The sequence below is a fragment of the Harpia harpyja genome, chromosome 9, assembly GCF_026419915.1.
Source record: "Harpia harpyja isolate bHarHar1 chromosome 9, bHarHar1 primary haplotype, whole genome shotgun sequence".
NCBI lineage: Eukaryota > Metazoa > Chordata > Aves > Accipitriformes > Accipitridae > Harpia > Harpia harpyja.
The window spans coordinates 46,163,854-46,182,307 of record NC_068948.1 but is presented as its reverse complement, the minus strand read 5'-3'; the positions used below and the strand labels follow the sequence as shown (position 1 = coordinate 46,182,307).

Sequence of the window (18,454 nt, the reverse complement as noted above, 5' to 3'; positions counted from 1 at the left end):
CATCTTCTTGCATGAGGCTCTGAGGGGAGCTCCAGGACAGAGTCTGAAGCCTCCCAGGCATCAGATGAACACAATGAGGAGGAGGAGGAGGAGGAGGAGGAAGAGGTGGCAGCAGCAGTGAAGAGGTGAGAAGCCCCCAGGCACAGTGAGGATGAAGCAAGTTGCCTGCAGGAGCACCAGCCGAAAGCCCTGGCTGGCACAGAGGCCCCATGGACACGTGCGAAGTCCGAGCTCCCACACACTTGATATAATCTGGCTGGAAGGACTCAGCAGCCATGGGGAATGATGATGATGAGGGGAACCTGAGGAAGGCACTGCCTTTCTGGACAGATCTAATCAAAGATACCCTCACACATCTAAATTAAAAAAGCAATAAAGGATGCTCCACAGAAAGTTGCAGCAGCTCCGAGCGCAGGGGCCGGGCTCCACACCTCTGTTCCCCTGGACCCCAGCCCCACTCTGGCAGCCGTGCAGGCAGAGACGGATCCCAGAGAGACACCCGTCACCCTCCACCACCTCCCCCAGGTAACAGCAAAGCACCCACCAGTTATTTATTCATCAGTGCGGCGCATCCACAGCAAAACCACCCAGGACTCACAGACCCCTCACTGCAGCCTTCTCATCCGATGAGGATTAGGGTTGGGTTAGAGATTTAATCCCAAAGCCGGGGGTTTTCTGGGTCGGTAACATGGTTTTCAATGCGCCGATTAATGCGTGTGTCATTAGCGCAGCACAGATAATTAACACAGGCTGTTACATGCAAGAACGAGCTCCTCCTGCATGATCACCATTGCAATAGTCACAGGGAAGAGAAACCCAGCCCCACTGATTTTAGGCACCAGAGCATCTGCTTGGGGCCACTGAGGGCAGCTGGGGGCAATCCCTGCCACTAACAAAGCAAATCCAGGGGTTGAACCTGGAGCTTGCTTGCTGCAGTGCCTGAATTAACCCCTGCAGTACAAGGACGCACAGGGTGGAGAGCTCCTCCAGCCCCACTGGCTGTACTGGTGTGAACTGGGAGCAGCCCAGCAGGTTGCTGTTCCCTCCCTGCTCAGCATCTCTGCCCTGCCTGCCAGCAGCGCTGTGCAAGCAGAGAGGAGGTCAGGTCCATCATCCTGCCTGGATCATGATGGGTTTCAGGGACCCCAAGGGACGGCATCGCACGCCCACCCACGCCGGCAGCCAGCTCCACACCAGGACCCGGCCAGGTTTGCACCGGCAGCATCACCCTGGCGCCTGAGCCCCGGGGACTCCGTTTCCCACCAGCTTTAAGCAGTTCTGCAAGCACACAGACATACACGGCGGCTAACCTATCACTAAAATAAACCATTAGAAACACAATGGGCTGGAGGCTGCTCTGGTGAACCTGACGCTGCTCAAAGCACATGCTCAACATCAGTCCGGTTTAATATGGAAAAAATTTTAGGAGTACGGATTAATCACAGCAGCATCCCCATGGGGACAGAGGAGGCTCAGGGCTTCACAAAAACAGCACTGAAGTTGGGACACGGGAAGGCAGAGGAGCAGGGCTCTGTGGAAGCGCATCTTTTGCCCAGGCAGTTCGCTCCAGCACCGGCACCCAGCAAGTCTCCAAATAAACGGATTGAGCAGGTGTAACCCCCCCGGCTCCAGCACTCAGACCCTCCGCAAACCCACCCATGGTGCCCACCAGCGGGTGCCTTCACCGGGCAGATGCCACTCAAAGTCTCCAGGAACTGACCGTGGCCACGGGGAGAGGTTGGCTGCTCCTCAAGCCACCAGTACGTGGCACAAGCCACTCCGTAACTGCTGCTGAGCCGGAGCACGGCCCCGGAGGGCTCTGGCAGAGAGAAATGCTGCCGGGGCTGGAGAATGCAGCCTCTGGGATGCTGGTGGGCATCCCAGAGAGGCTTAAACAAACTGCCTGTAGCCACCTTCCCCAGGGGAGAAGCAGCACATACTGTTATTGATCTCACTTTTGGTTCAAGCACTGTGCTCTGCATACTTAAAAACCCTCCCTGCAGGTTCAGAGGGTTGAAGGATGCTTTTTGCTGATGCCTTGGGGTGCTGGTCCTCCAGAATGTTCCACTCCTGTGGGAAACGAAAACCCACACGGGGAAGTCAGTCTGCCTCGAAGCAGGTGCCGGCATGCTCCACGTGATGAGCTTGGGTGGCCGCTGGCACAGTGGCCTCTCATAAGGGCAGGTGTGGAGTCCTTCAGGTCCCCGGGATCGCCTGCTCCACGCCAGCTCCCGCAGGGCTCCCTCCTCACGAAATCCTGCCCACTCAGCACCGCACTCCTGCCCTGGCTGCCCCTCTCACCCCTCCTTGCCCAGGCTGTCCCAGCCTGGCAGAGCCATCCTCCACCTCTGCTCCTCATAAACCTCAAGGAAAAACGCAAACTAACCTGGGAGTGACACATGGCCAAACCCAAGCCCTGTTGCTCTCCATGCTCACGTCTCTTAAAGAAGCACAGAGCAAGGCAAAAGAAGAGCGCAGCTATTGCACGCTCACACGCAGTTCGGCCACCTCCGAGCTTCGCTGTAGCAAACACCATTCCCATTAAAAACCTATTTCTAGCAACACCCACAGCACTGTGAGCTCTTCCTGACGCCCAAACTGGCTTCCTCAGCGTGTCCACACAGCCCTCCTGCCTGCTGTCTGCTGCTAAATTATGAGACGGGAGCTTTCCCTGCTCCTTGGACAAGACTACGTAATTCAGCACAGCACTCTTCGTCTCTGTTCCTCTAATTATCCCTTTAATTTGTTGCTTCTTATTTTTACGTACCTCCCACTCCTCCCTCGCGGCAGATTGCAACTTGCTTTTCTGCGTCTCCTCCTCGTCGCTCCTCACAGCCCCGCTGACATGGGGCGTCTTGGTCCCGGCGAGGCTGAACTGCGCTGCGAGTCTCAGCCGGTATGGTGTTATCTGAGATTTCCAAAAGTTCAGAAGGGAGCAGAGCGAACGAGTGGCTCGCAGAGGTCTGGGCTTAAATTTAAGCTCTGCAACAGTCAGTCCCTCCACATTTTAGATCCTTGCCTGTAATGCAAAGGTCCAGCATGTCCCGCTCTGCCTCTGCCCAAACCTTCCTCTGTCATCCCGAGCATCACTCACCCAGGGGCAGCCCAAGCCACTTTCTCCCGATCTCCAGAGGGGAAGCACCCGGAGTCGACCGAGGCAGGCACCCAGAGCACACAGCGAAGAGGTCACCTTCGCAGCGAAGCTCTCTCATTTACATATGTATTTATTTATTTCTACTTGCTTGCTGCCGCTCCCCGTGGCTCCAGGGACATTTACATAATCGGATCACAGACAGCTGGATGGAGATGGAAACGGCAGGCGCCGGCCCCGGAGCATCCATCCCTTCCCGCTGCAGGCAGCAAAGCCCAGCCCTGCCCTGTCCATTGCCTGCCAGCCGGGACACGCTGGCCGCACAGGTCCCAGCCAGGAGCGGGACCCAAGCACAGAGCCCGGGGCTGCTCCTGTGAGCCCGGCACTGCTCGGGAAGAGGGCAGGGGCAGACGGCTCCTGGGGGTTTGTCGTAGCCGGCGGTTAGCAGGTCCGAACCCCCCTAAACTGCTCCGGGGTGCAACTGAAAAAGAAGTGAACGTGGCGCAATCTCGGCAACGAACGAGCAGCGCTGCGTGTCACCGTTCCCAGCCGTGGACGTGAGCCACGGCATCTCCTGCAAAAGCCAATCTCTGCTGCACAGGCAGAGGCGATGCCCTCGGAGGCAGGATTTGGCCGCGCCGGGTGGAGCAGGTCAGCAAGGTTTGGTGCTGGGGCCGGGACAGACCGTGGACGTGGAGCATCCACACACCAGCACCAGCCGGTCGCTGCTGGCTGGGACCTCTCTGGGGAAAAACTGGCAAGCAAGGGCAGTTTAATTTCTCCTGCAAGGAACTACCGGCCCATCAAAAGCACCCTGTGCTCCCATGGGATGCATGGCCCTGAGAAGCCTGTGAGGATCGAGGTGGGCAGGAGCAGGGTGTATTTTCACCTACAGCCAGGAGATGGCTTGACTCCAATGTGCTTCCTTGTAGCAATGTTTCACATTTCAATACAGAAGATTTCAGGACCTTTGCATTGCATGGAGCCACCTCCCACCCCATGAGAGACTCCCTGGGGAGGGTCCGCACAGCAGCTCACGGAAAGCATGACCCCATGCTAAAAAGATAAATCAAGGCGCAAAAAGGGATCCGTGCAGGAAAAGGTGAGCACGTAGCTGGGAGCACCAGCCCACCATGATGGGGTGGTCAGGCTGTCGGTCCCCCCTGCTCCTGGCCCCCACAACTCTGCCCTGCTCGCCCTCCTCCTGCCTTTCTAATCCATCCCCCTCACAAAGCATCGCTGTTTCCTGCGGGTCAGCGTCCCCCTGCCCACAGCTCCATCACCTCCCCCCGAAACGACAGGCTCATCAGCAAGCTGAGAGAGCCGCAACCACCCTCCCGAGCTGTCACTCCGCTCCTGTCCTGCTTCTTCCAGTTACAGCCTTTCCCCTTCAGACATCTCCTCGAGACACTCAGCCAAGAGCTAAAGTACAAAAGGATGCTGTTAAAAACGGGTCTCTGACATCCACCTGAAAACACATGCCTCGCTCCCTCCTTGGCCCCTCTTACCTGCTCAGTGTTTTGGACAAACCACATTTCTGATGTTTTTAACCTGCGCAACAGTTTTTGTGCTATTTCCCACTGTCCGGATGGCCTCGCTCAAGTTTTTATCACGTTGCAACCACCACAACCTCCTCCTCTCTGGGCTGGACATAGCCAATATTGCTCTGCTCATCCCTTCCCAAAAGGCTGCTAGAGAAATCCGCTCCCCAGCAATTCCCTGCCCACATCCCATCGCCGGTCTGCCTCCTAACAGCAAACCTTGGCAGCGCCGAGGGCTCCACCGTCACCTCCCGTCACTCGCAACGTGCTGCCATCCCTGCTCCAAAAACTTCAACAAACTCTCTGCTGGGAGAGCACTGCACAGGCACCCCCAAAGCTGCTCCAAAACGCAAGGCACAGTCTCAGGAAGCCCCTTCCCCGCCATGGCTACAAAATCCTGTGAGCACGGATGGGGAGGATGCTGCAACCACAGGGCTCCTGAGTGCTCTCCGGCTCCTGCTGTGGATTATTATTATTTTTTAAAAGCTCACATAAAACAACACACGACCTCCTTTTGCTCAGGGCTGGGACAGCACGGTGACAGCACTACTCTGTTCACAATTCCCCAAGCTCTGTTAGGCTTATTCCAGGTCTGTTAGGCTTTTGGGTTGGGTTTCTTTTTTCTTTTTTTTTTGCTTTAAATATTTTATTTAGTTTTGCTCTCTCTTCCCCTTCCCAAAGCTCCCCAGGGAAAATAAGGCTCCCCAGGAAAGACTGTCTCACTGCAACGGAGGCAGATCCACACTCCAAACAGAAGCTATCCAAAAAATAATCAGAAAGCACCGTCACGCTGCACAAGGCAGAGAGCAGTGTCGGTGCCAGCACACACTTCGCAACCTCCAACCAACCAGTCTGGGAGAGCACAGCCAGCACGAGACAGCTCTCGGACCCTGCGGGGGTTAAATCCCCCAGTCGTGTAAAACAAGGGCAGTTTCATGGAAGTCAGTGACGATGAGTGATGTGGGGACGCATGTCAATCTGCAGTGGGCAACGGGCTCCAAATTGCTGTGCCAGCCAGAAAGCCACCCCCGGAACAGCAGAAAGCCCCTTTGCACTCCAAACCTCCACATTACCTGGCTTTACATCCAAAATGTCCTGGTTTGGAAGCTGTAAGGATGTAGCAGACCTGTGCCTCGGGGGGTTACACATGTCTGCTTCTTGGGCTGCACCTTCCCAACTTCCCATCCCCTCACCGCGGCGCTGAGCCGGCACTGAGCCCCCGGCCATGCCCGAGCCCCGTGCCAGTGCACAGCTTCTGCAGAAAGCCGGTGCACAGGGAGAAAACGGGGCCGTGCCAGAGGGGAAAAAGGACGATGGAGGAAGAGAAGGATAAAAATGTTCCTCCCTCTGCCTCCTCTCGCAAACGCGGTGGCTCGGCCGGCAGCACTTACGTTGATCATAGCATTGGAGGTGATGCGGAAGAGCGTGGCTCGTTCGTTCACCGCCTTGATCTTCTCACCGCTCTCAGCCGGCAGCTTCAGGTTCTCCAGCTCGCTGAGGGAGCGTTGCAGGGCCGCCCCGTGCTTCGCGATCAGGTCATTGCAAGTGCTCAGATCCTCCAGCTTACTCGAGAGGGTTTTCAACGTGCCGTGCAGCTCGCTCTTGTCTGACTGCGAGGCGGGCTCCTCATCGCCCGAGTCATCTGCAAAGGGAGGGATGGAGAAAAAAAAAACAGTTTCCATGGTTACTCCCGGACCGTATTAACCCGCTATCACCGCGGGCAGGGGGACCTCCTGCCTCCTCCCATGTGCAGGCAGCTCTGCTGGGGCTGGGGGTCATGGCCACTGCATCCCCCGGGGAGCAGAGCATGGTGTGGAGGAGCAATGAGGGATGTCACCCAGAGCCCCAAGGCAGTGTCCGAAGGGTTTCTGTGGCTGTAATGGGGATTTGGTTCAGGGCTGCTAAAGATGAGCAATGTGGGGTGGCACGGGGGGGTACTGTGCTGGTGCCACTGGGGAAGGGCCACGCGGCAAACCTCCTCTTTCCATGCACAGCCACGGGAGCCAGGCACAGTGTCAATGCGCCCTGCACCGGGAGCAAACCTCGCAGGGGTTCTGCAAGGTCTGCTTTGGGCGGGATAAATTATTTCACCCAAGGGAAAGGTCGCAAAGACACAGGGGAGAGTAACAGCCTTTACCCAAAACCATCATCACGTCTTCAGAGGGCAGAAAACTCCACAATCAGCATCTCAGGTAGAGCAGAAATGGTTATTCCTGCAACTCCAGAACACTTGGGTGACATAAAACTAGAAAACCGACCCAAAAGCAAGCAGCAAGTATAATGCAGCATTTCTTCAGATCATCCCACTGCTCCCCCCAGGGAGGGCAGAGGAGGTGAGCGGCTCCAAGAGGCGGCATTGCCCAAAGCAAATACAAAAAGTGAGAGCAGACCTGCACAGGGTCTGTGCCCCATCCTTACGTTCAAAGTTTAGCCAAGGTTTCTCCAGGTGCACCCAAAAACCACTAAGGCAGAAGAGCAGGGAGCAGTCCCTTCATTTCCCCTCCCCTCAATCATCTGGATTAATTCTGGATTAAAAAGAGATGGGGACCAGCAAAACCTGCCTGCAGCTTCTCTGCCAGGACTGGGGGAGCCGGGGAGACGAGGATGTCCTCCAAGCCAGCCAGGCTGAGAGACGCCACGATGCTGCAAAGCACAGACCTCAGGGATGCCGCAGTCAGAACGGGGGTGCAGCACATCCCCTTTCTAGGCTGCAAGAAAAGGAGTAAAGCCCATAATTCACTGGTAGGTGGGTGTTTGGTTTTTATTCCTGACTCATTTATAAGACCTTTTAGAAATGCTGTAGATACTGAGAGGGATCTTCAGCCATCGCTCATATCGATTCCACTGCTCTTGGGCCAGCTAAGGAAAATGAGAGAAAGAGGGCACTTCATTTAACAGTACCAAAGCCATGTTCCTAAGGCAAGAGCCAGAGCAATCTGGATAATATAGAAGGACCATCAGCCCAGAGTTGAGGCAGTGGCAGAGCACGGCGCGGTACGGCACCAAGTCTTGTGGCTATGAAGCTACCCAGGACGGAGGTGATGGGACAAGGAAACATAGCCAAGGGACAAGGCTTATCCTACACAGTGGGATCTACCCCAGCTGCCCAAGGACGACGGGAGAAGGAAATCAAAGCCCTGCTGGGAAACAGGGCACAGAGCAAAATGCAAGCAACTCACGAAGCACCGGGGCAGCATTTCCCAATGCAATCATTTGCTCCGTCTGCAAGCCAGCCCCGAGCATCCACAGCGCACAAACCTCTGACGAACACGAGGAGCAGTTGTTAAAGCCAGAAGATGAAGCGGCTTGTGGCCACCAAGGACAAAGGACTATCAGAGCTAGCGTTCACAGCACCCACGGGAAGCCAAGCGAGACCTTCCCAAGGAAGGCGAGCACCCAGCCAAGGTGCTGGGAGCAGAGCTGGTTCCCACTGACAGGCTGGGGAGCTACTGAGCTACACGGCCGGGGGGAACAGCCCCGCTCTCAGGGACAGGACCAGCATGTTGGAAACACACACAGCACCAGGGAAGTCTCTGGCACAGGTGGAGGTGACAGGCAGGGGAAGGGGAACAGGAACACGCAGGATTCGAAGGGCTCTGTCCCAGGAGGGTGCACAGAGGTACCATGACAATGGGCATGCGCTTACACCACAGTCGTCTTGTACATGCCAACTGCAAAAGATCTAGCAAGAAAATTTAAGCCACTTTTCCACCAGTAAGGAAAGTAACCAATACGTCCCTAAGGTCCGCTTTCCATTTCAAATGTTTCAAGTATTTCCACGGTGCCTTTCATCCTGAGGCGCACAAAGGTGCTCTGGGTCCCTGGCAGCATATACACATCCCCCTGAGCTTTGAATATTATCTTTGTACCTGTCCTGAGCTGGTGCATCCGAAGGACAGAGCACACTGTACCCTGAAGCACCCGGACGCTCGCTGGGAGAGGGACACCGAACCGCTACTGCTGCTCAGAGCCGTCTCCCTGAGGCTTTCCAGGGCGATCTCGGGCAGAGGCTTGAATCCATCCCCTTTCACAGTCTCCCACGCATCTCTTCTTCGCCATCAAATACGGAATCAGCTTTCACCGGACCTACTGCGCAGCAACACGGGTTCCACCTTGCAAGGCTCTGTCTGCAGCCGTCGCCTCTGATCGGGCTGTTAACCTGCTCCTCTCGAGCTGCAAGGTCCAGGCACTGGTCCAGCAGGTCCATCCCGGGGCACTGCCCTCGCCCCACGACACCGTACACCCCGGCAGCACACACACCCGTGGACACCGATCCAAACGTGGCCCAGGATCTCCGGCGTTCAATCTGCACGCAGGGTGGGAATGGGATGGTGGCATTTACACAGCTCAGCCAGGCCACAGCCTCCTATTTCCAGTTGAAGAGCCCCTTGCTCTCTCCAGGCGCGCATCTACGCTCTCCCCACGAGCATCCCGGCAGCCTCTCCTGGGCTCTACGAGCTGCCTGCGCGCCAGAGAGCAGATGGGAACCACTTCTCCATAGCATCCGGGACCTGATCGCTAATGAGGCCGATCTTTAATAGCCAATTTATAACATATTATAGTGTTTTATAAAACTACCAGAAGCAGAAGTCAACCACACTAGCTCAGCTTTCATCACAGACACAAGCCAGGCATCTACCACCACTAATTATGTCAAAAAACAGCATTACCTTTGTGGGACTCAAGGGGACAAACCAAATTCGCAATTTTTCTATTTGTAGTCATCGGTAATACTTCCCAAAAATAATTTTATCTGTTTACAAAGACTGCAAAAATTGTGCCAAGCAAGAGGAAGCATCTCTCTGCCTCCTGTCCCCAGGCAGTATTTAACCCCCAAATCCTTCCCTCTCATTTTGTTTTCCCCTCTCTCTGTATACAAAATGCCTTTTCCCAGGGCAGCACCACAGGGCCACCCCAAAGTCCTGGCTCCTGCGGGCTGTCAGTGCTCCATGCTTTCAGGAGCAAAGCCTGGATCACCTTCCCCAGGTGCAATCCCAGATCACAGCCTGGGGATTTTTGCCTATCATTAAAATGCTCTGACACAGGGACGGCACCGCACAGCGACGGACAGGCTCCATCCTTTGCCAGGCCATTATTTCCTGCACATCGCTGCCCATTTATCGAGGCTGCGGTAGTGATCCCTGCCTGTGTGCTCAGCTCGAGGCAGGAGGCACGAACGCAGCGTGGCCCATTTTTTTATCGTTGTGCAGGATTATGTAAATGCCTCAAAGCCCAGGAAAAAGGGGGAAGGCACCTGGGTCAGACCATGCTAGTCGTGATGCTGCTCGTTCAGGCTGAGTTAGCTGAGCTAACCATCCCTCACCAGCTTGCCCCCTGCCCCAAAGCTGTTTTCATGGCCATGCCGGGACGCCGGCGGGGTGGGCAGCAGGATCCCACTGCCTTCCTCCTCCTGCCTGGAGGAATAGGGTGTCAGACCCTCTGCTGAGGCTGCAGACTTCAAACGGGATCTTAGGGCTAGAAGGTCGTGGTGCAGCAATGGGGGAGCGATGTGCAGTGCTGTCTCAGGAGCGAAAGCACACCCAGCGCAGAGGACGGAAAACTCATTACCTCCCTCCGTCCCTGGTAAGCACATCCCCGTAACCGGCACTGCCTCCACACCCACAGCCCCAGTGCCCAGGACACACGGAGACCTGGACCAATTCATGCTTCTGTGACTGATGGTAAATAAAAATATCTCAAGCAACATAATTTGCTGTAATTATCTCAAATCAAAGCACAGGAAGAAGGAAATACAGTGTCATAGCTACAATCAAATCAGATCAAGTTAAAGCAGAAACGATCACGCAAAGCACCAAACAACCTCACTGCTATCCCACCAGGGCGAAGCACTGACACCGGCTCTGAAGATGTGTTTCCAACCCACGATCAATGCCAAAACACCCCCCAGTGCTGAAATACTCTGCTCCTTACCATCCTCACAACACCAGCACGGGCCGAGCAGGATCGACCGAGTCCCCAGAAACTCCTCCTCCCTCACTTCGCTCCCTCAAGGTTTTTGGACTATGAAGATAGCTATTTGTGAAATCCTGGCTCCAGGAAAGCCAGGAGGTTGAATGAGGTCTTGGCTTTACCTACAGGTGCAGCACTGGGAAAAGCATCCTAAAAGGGCCAGGAAAAAGCAAAACCGCAGCCCCACAGGGACCACCATCACGAGCAGAAAAGCAGCATGTGCACTTAACTATTATTTTTTAAATTAACCTCATGTTTCCTCTGTTCCATCCTTCTGCACTTGCTCCACACACACACTCACCAGAGACTTTGGCATCCTCCAGCACCAGGCTCCTGGCAGCATGCTGCTCTCCAGCCCAGGGACGGGAGGCCTGAGGACCAGCGTTACCATACCTCTTTCTCCTGGGAGCCCGAAGGAAAGCTGACCAAAGCCAAAATAAGTAGAAACACAAATCTAACTCATTCCTCAAGGAACCAGCAGCCTCTCAGATCTGCACCGGCTTTGGTCCAACAGCTTGTGGGTAAGAGCAGCCCTAGATCCGAGCAGAGGAGCCCTGCTCCCACACCATCTCCACCCAGCTTTTCAGCTGGTTTCTTGGTACCACCAGGACAACCACTGCAACGGGAACATTCCTGCTTGTCCCTGCGGCACAGCCAGAAGGGTGGGGACAGGGTTGTCCAGGGTCTGGACAACTCCTTGTTTCCCCATCTGGGAGAGGATGGTCCCAGGGAAGTTGCTTTGCTGCAGCAGCACGAGACCCACCAACTCCTATGGTTACTGCTGAAGATTATCTGTAAAGTGCTGGAGGAGAGAGAAGCAGCAACGTTTATTCTTATTGCTGAGGATAAAGGATTCACTCATGCAGAAAGGTGAAGCAGCCGTAAGCCATCGCCTGGAGGTCTTCACTTGGAGCACAGCCAAGCGCCACGGCATCGGGGATCCTTCCTTTGTGTCAACTCAGCCAGGAAAAAAAAAAAAACAAAACACAAAAAACAAACGGATTTTGCTTTGCTAAGGCTGGTAAAACACCCCAAAGGTCAGGAAATACTCACAGAAAGAGAGACTCCGGCCAGGGCTCCTCACTCGAGGGCAAAGACTGCAGACAATTTGCAGAGGCAAACCTGCAACCTGCCCGGCAGACTTACACCACTCAGGACTTCAGCAGCTGCCCGAATGGGGGGTTTCCCAATCGCAGCGATTCAAGATCACAAACCCTCTTGAAAGCTGGAGAAACTTATATTCCTAAATGCTTGGGAGCTAGGATGGGGGAAAACATGATTCCAAACTATTTTTTCCATCCCTGGCGATGGCTGATAGGTCCAACTCAGAAGAGACCTGTTGAGGGCAAAGCCGTTCCTCACCGAGACCCAGTGTGTCTCCAGCACACCAGGGACACCCACGAGGCTTTGCCATAAACTTCACAACGCACGAGATGAAAAATCAAGGCAGGGCAGTGCAGCATCCCTCGCCGGCCCACCACAGCCCCACCGCGATGGGAGAGCTGGCAGAGCGAGGACTGCACGAGGGCGATGGCGAGGAACACGCAGACGCCCCGGCGCTGCCCAGCAGACTCCTGCTGCAAAGTTTTCCAGCGCATCCACTGTGTCCCAACTCAAAATGAGTTTTCACAATGGCTTTGAAGGGGGGTTTCCAACACAAGCAGGGGATGGGGAGAAACCAGAAGCAGGGCATTGAGGACTTGCTGAGGTGGAGGATGCTCTGTGCTTGTTGCCTCTGGATGCCACTCTTACAGCTTTCACCAGTTTGGCCCTTTTGGATCCTCAGCTGCAAGCCCAAGCTGCCTCCCAGCAGCTCCTAAATCACATTAAACCTCAAACCAACGTCCGCTAGCTGGGCAGGACCAGGGCGGACCAGGGGCTGTGTGTCTGGAACCTACAAAAACCTTAGAGGCTCTGAAGGAGCCAGGAAGGCATCCCTGCTCCCTTCACACAGGCAATATCCTTCAAGGACACAAATACTATTTTAATACATGGTTTCCAGCCGTGCCACTCTCCAACGCAGACCCCAGCACACCCTGCCCCTGCAGAGGGAAGGGGCTCTACGATGGACCCCCCTCCTGCACAGGAGGACAGCGGTGCTTCTACCTGACCCTCGTCCCTCTCTGCGCTGGGTGCCAGCCGGTGCTGCCAACAGCAGCTCTGCCATCTGTTCTCTGCAGAAGAAAGATCCTCCCTCAAGCAGCAAACCTTCACTGGGTTGGCAGGGGGGCTGCCCAGCCCAGGACCCCCCACCCATGCTGGAATGCGGGTGCCCCCGGACCCCCTTTGGGAACAGCATGTCCCTGGCTCACAAGCTTCACCTCGGCTCACCCTGCTCCTCAAGGCAAGACAGGTGTATAATGACAATTCCTGTCGTTCTTCTACAGCGAACAAAAGCTACCCAAGAAAATAAACACAAAAGGCTGGCAGCAAATATTTGACAACAAATTGCAAGGTTCCTCTTACTCCTGTGCCTCGGATGAGTCAGCCCAACTTCCACGGCATCCTCCCAAGGTTTCCTGCCCTTCCCAAACTTGGTGTCCCCTGAAGACCTCCTGTGCCCATCGGTGGCACACAGGGACCACCAACGATTTCAATCCATCCCCCTCTCCCTCCTGCAGCCCAGCTCTGCACCGACCGCACACTGCTCGGGGCAGGGCTCGCTGCTCGGTACCAGCATCTCCGGAGGCGATGCCTGCCAGGACCCTGGGCCAGCGGTGGCCCCGAGGCAGAGATTTTGGGCTAAGCCTGCGTGCAAGGTGCCATCAGCCATGAGAGAGCACGACCCAAGTCCAAAACCGCCGCTTTTGCCCTCTGCCTGTGGTATCAGGCTGGGCTGCTATGACATGCAAGCTTGGCAGAGCAGGCCTGGCCCCCAGGCACCATAGTAACCCACATAACAGCTACCAAGGTTTGCAAAATCCTCCTCTCCCTCCTGCACCGGGAAGGTTTTACAAACGCAGTTGCTGTTTTACGATCCACATGCACAAGGGAAACAGCTGTAAGAGCTCAAATACAAGAGACACAGACCACCATTAACAGCAGCTCTTAATAAATCTCCTCTCCAGGAACACGCACGGCTTATATTTTGTACACACTACGCACCCTAAAAACACGCGCCCCTGCAAGCCGAGCCCCTTCACTCTCCATCTCATGCTTTGTTTTGACTTGCAAACCCAACTTAAAGGCAATCTGTTGTGATTTTTATTTGTAGGGCACTGGCATGAAGCAGTTGCTATAGGAACAGCCAACCTCACCGTAAGCTGGGAAGATTATTTTTGGAGCTGTGATGCTATTTAATCTATGTAAAATGGATCGGCAGCTATCGGCCGTAAGCCTCTTCGGGCTTGTTTCTCAGCCTGGAGAGCAACACGAAACCTCAGCGCCCAGAGCAGCATCTCACGAGGAGGCCATTAAGGCAGAAGCTCCCTTTACATCCCTGTCTTCTGTCTCTAAAACTTCCCTCAGCTAAATATTTCCCGTTGCTTGCAACTTCTCCGGAGCTGGTGGAAAAGCTGCTGGCTGGAGGCACGAGGCAGGCACTTCCCTCCGCTGGCAACACGCCGGGCCTTTGCATTGCAGCTTGCGAGGAAACCCAGCGACACGGTGCCTGCCGGAGGCACCGCCACGCAGCGCACCCACCCCAAAATTATCGGGGAGACCTGGAGCAACCCCAGGGTGCTGCTGCTCACGGTCAGGCTGTTTCAGTGCTGCTCCCAGATGAGCAGAGCTGGGAAGAGCCTCTTCAAGGGATAAGCCAGGAGAAGGCAAAGGGATTGAAAGGTTTAGCATTAGACCTTTTATTCTAAAATTCCCAAACTGCATCCGGAATCCGGCTGCAACATCTCCAGCCTGAAGCACCGCAGCTATGCGGCACTGCACCGTGGCTAGGGCGGGCAATTAATCCCCGCTTACCTTCGTCTCTGGGTCCAGCACAGATGGTCTCCTCTTCCTACATCCCACAACTTCCTTCTCCACCCTGTGAGTGGAAAACTTCCCAAGAATCCTCGCTTTCAGAAAAGTCCTCGTCCTTCCTACATCACCTTGAATTTCTCCCCGAGCCTCCTGCAACCCTGAGCTGCTCACCCACCACTTCGCCGGAGCCTCTGGAGCCTCTCAAAGGCAGGGCTGGCCCTGCACAAGAAATTAAATCTGCCTTTCTGATGGTAGAAAAGGGGAATGAGCAGACGAGGGGGGTGAAAGCACAGGATCAATATGGCAGGAGCGAGGCCGAGCCAGACCGGCTCCTGCATCGCAGAGGTGCTGAGCTCTGCAATGCTCGGCACCCGCCGAGGAGCCAAGCACAACCCAAAAACAAACTGTGCGCTGCAAGCTGTCCTCTGCATCCAAACGGTTTCATTTACCTACAGGGAAAGGAAATCATTGACTGCCATCCACAGGTAAAAACATAAAAGAATAGAAGGAGCACTGCTGACTAATTAAAATAGTATTTGGGTTCCCCCAAAGTCACCAACAACCACAGTGGTGAAGACTGGGATTCTCAGCAGCCGCCTTTTTGCCTATCAGCCGCAAGAACTGCGGGTCTGCTGTCGGGGAGCTGAGTTTTGAAGCATCCGAGTCACCAGCCTGGCAGCACCCCAGGCCCCCATGATTGTTCCCAACATCCCTAGAAAAAGCTGTCTTGGTGCTGCCCAGATGACCACACCATCAGAAGCAAGGCATGGCTTGTTCCTCCATCAGCTCACTGAGGAGGTAGAAGTGGCCAAGCCACCCGTGGGTGAATTCAGCATCCATCTCTGGAGAGGAAGGGGAAACAACAGAAAGCAGAAACAGGGCCAGAGTCATTGACTGCTCCATACACCTGTTGGAATGCAAAGTTGGTTGCACTGAAAAAGGAACTTAACCGACCTACTAGTCTTAGAGCAGCCCCGTGGAGCGGTAGAGGCCATACAGGGTGACCATAACGGGCCCGCAGCAGGATGCAGGTGATGCTCGGTGACACTGGGCTGTCCAGAGTACTCCTAGCTTGTGTCTGCAGCTCATCTCAGCCACTCCTGGAGACCATTTCCCCAAAGCACGATACACATTAACATCACCAAACCCCACTTCCAGAGCACTTTGGCTCTGGACATGCAGCAGCACCTGCGCAGCATCCCTCCCCTTCCAGCCGCATCCTCCTCCAGCCAGCCACCAAGTTCAGCGTCAAGCTCAGGGACATGGGCACCACAGGAGCTGCAAGCCATCGGGTATCAGAGCCACAACAAAGTAGCTCGCTCAAGTTTGCTCTTCTCAGACATGGGAAGGAAAGTGCTGTCCAAGGCTGCAGGCAGCACTGGAGGCTGTCCATGGCACAGCGCTGCACCCGAGCATCTCTACCGGTGATGCATCGTGCCGGCGTGGTACCGCAGGCATCGCCGAGAGCTGAGGCTGCGGTGCTGTGCTGCAAACACAAGGCAAGTCTCCCGTGTGCATGAGGAATGACAGGGCAATAAAAGACTCCATCATTTCTTCCAAACAAAACCCAAATCAGATCATCAACGTGCTGCCTGCACAGCATGGTGAAGCCACAGAGTCCTGCTGCTGAAGATGATACCAGCCGTGCAAGAAGAGTGCATTTTGGCTGCAAGAAATCCTGCGATTCTTCTCACCGTATCAGCAAGGAGCTAAGCCAGATCAGCTTGCCACAGAAAAGCACTTTTCCCAGACAGGCAACAACCCGACCAGCAGACACACTGCTGCAAGCAGCCCCAGCCCAACAGTCACCACCGAAATCCCAGCGAGACACTCTGCTGACGCACAGTGAAAGCTGCCAAGTGCCAAAGAAACCACACTGCTGCTCATTTCCACAATCCACAGCCCAAACCGCTCACCTTTCCACAGCAGCACAGCCCGCAGCTGGTCTCCATCAAAACAACCTCATCCTCCTCATCAGAGGATGCTGAAGCAGTACATCAGCAATCCTGTTTGGAGACAGGCTTCAGCACAGCCAGCTGATGCCAACGCTCCTGAAACACTGGAGTGCTGCTGAAGCAAATGGTGGAGCAGCATTGGTGCTTTTAACAAACCCCACGGTGCTAACGAGCTTCTCTCAGTGAGAACCAGGAGAGCCCAGACCCATTGCTGCCGTACTCTCCCAGGTCCAACGGGCAGCGTATTTAAAGGTTGTTTTCCCCATCACTATGGAAGTGCTGCAGCGTGTGATGTCCTTCCTATCACGCATCGCCATGCAGTGACTCTGGGACACGATTTTGCTCTTCTGGGGACAACAGGCTGCCTGCAGCCAGCCCAGGCAGAGCACGCAGGCTATAATAGGCACCAGAGATTCAGGAGCTTCCCTGCCACTACAGTTTCCAAGGAGAAAGTCAGCACAGTCCATGCCGTGCCTCGGTCCAAGCTTTCTCTGCATAGCTGTCACCAGAGGTCTACTGGAAAGCCCAAAGAGCCCTTCATCATCTGAAGCGTGTCCCCTGGAAAACTCCCCAGTCCATAGCTCAGAGGATTACAGAAACGGGTAACTCAAAGCTTTTCTTCCACCTCGCTGTCTTTAGGAGCTGATCCAACCCAACTTGTTTCTAATGTTTTCAGAGCACCAGCATGTGATTGTTGTCACAGACAATAAGGCTTCCTACTAAAAAAGGAGAACTTTACCAAAAAAAGAGTCTAGCCTTGGTTCTCATGTCAGCGTTTATCACCACCTCAGGTCACTGCAAACACTTAACATTCAAATTTCTTTGCAACACTTACAAAGGAGGATGCATTCAACACCTACACGTTTCTCCCACCTGATTTTGGGGGTCTGAACACCAGACCCATCACCCAGCCCTCGCTGCCCACAGGGAGCTGCCAGGGCAGGAGCAGCCTCCGGAGGCACTGCCCGCTCCTCTGACGACAGAGGCAGTCCCGCGTGACTCGTTCAGACATCTGACTTTCAGATGTCTGACGCAGGCTAAATTAATCTCTGCTAAAGTCTTACCTCCTCCTTCCCTCTCCCAGGGCAATAAAAAAAGCACTGGCAGTCAAATCACTGTCCCTGCAGCAGATGGTGCCTGACCCGGCTGCCTGGGGGAAACCCTGGCCAGGAGACCGGGGAAGGACGGCGCGGGTCCGAGGATGCTGAGGGTGATGCAGTGTGACATGCGGTCCCCAGGGACGAGCCGCAGGAGTCGCTCCTACAAGCTCAGAACTGTTCCCCGGCTGAGCAGCTTGAGGTGGGTCACAGACTCTGCCTCCCTCCTGCCTCAGTTTCCCTCCCGCTGCCATCCGGAGCCAGTGCCTGGGAATCACGGCATGTTTGCTGGGTTTGGAGAGGATGAAAAGAAACACAAGGGTGGACAGGGACTGGATGGACAGGACATGACCGAACTACAAAATACAATGTGAAAAGAGCAATTTTTCACCCTCAACCACCTTTTTCTCAGTTCTACCTCCTGTGCGCTTTCTCCTGGCCTCTTCCCATACCTGTCTAGGAGTTTTGTATCTAAACATATGAAAAATATCACACTTATTTGGTAAAAGCCTTTCTTCCTCCCACAGGCAAAGTGGAAGAGGTCCATGAGGACAGGCAAGCATCAAAGTCAACCTCTGCTGCGGCAATCCCAGACAAAACTCCGAACCCTTGCTCTTCACAGCTGTTCCCATGAGTAAATACCACAGAAACCAATCCCACCTCCTTAGGAGATTCCCTATTTATCCCATTGTCAACCAGCCTCCCTGCTGACGCCATGGGTTTGATTCAGAAACACCAGCCTTTCCCATCTGTGATTATCCGGACCTCTTGGAAACGTTGATCACCCGTCATTTCTCAACCGGAGCAATTTCCACGTTGGCTCTAGAAGACACATCTGCTTTCCTCACTTTTAATAGCTATGAATATTAAATGCAAACGGGTATC

General features: G+C 54.7%; 1 protein-coding gene across 11 annotated transcripts in view; it reads right to left on the bottom strand.

The window, feature by feature from the left end:
• The window catches only part of OSBP2 (oxysterol binding protein 2), a 125,594-nt gene that overhangs the window by 30,553 nt on the left and 76,587 nt on the right, over window positions 1–18,454 (bottom strand). For 8 of the 11 annotated variants that reach the window (XM_052795431.1, XM_052795432.1, XM_052795433.1 and 5 more), the window contains one exon: window positions 6,024–6,274. In XM_052795431.1, coding sequence (XP_052651391.1) covers window positions 6,024–6,274 — 251 coding nt within the window. Of the gene's footprint in view, window positions 1–2,767; window positions 3,179–6,023; window positions 6,275–6,769; window positions 6,798–8,501; window positions 8,900–18,454 lie in introns of those variants that run through there. The other 3 variants (XM_052795437.1, XM_052795438.1, XM_052795442.1) reach the window with 3 other exon arrangements.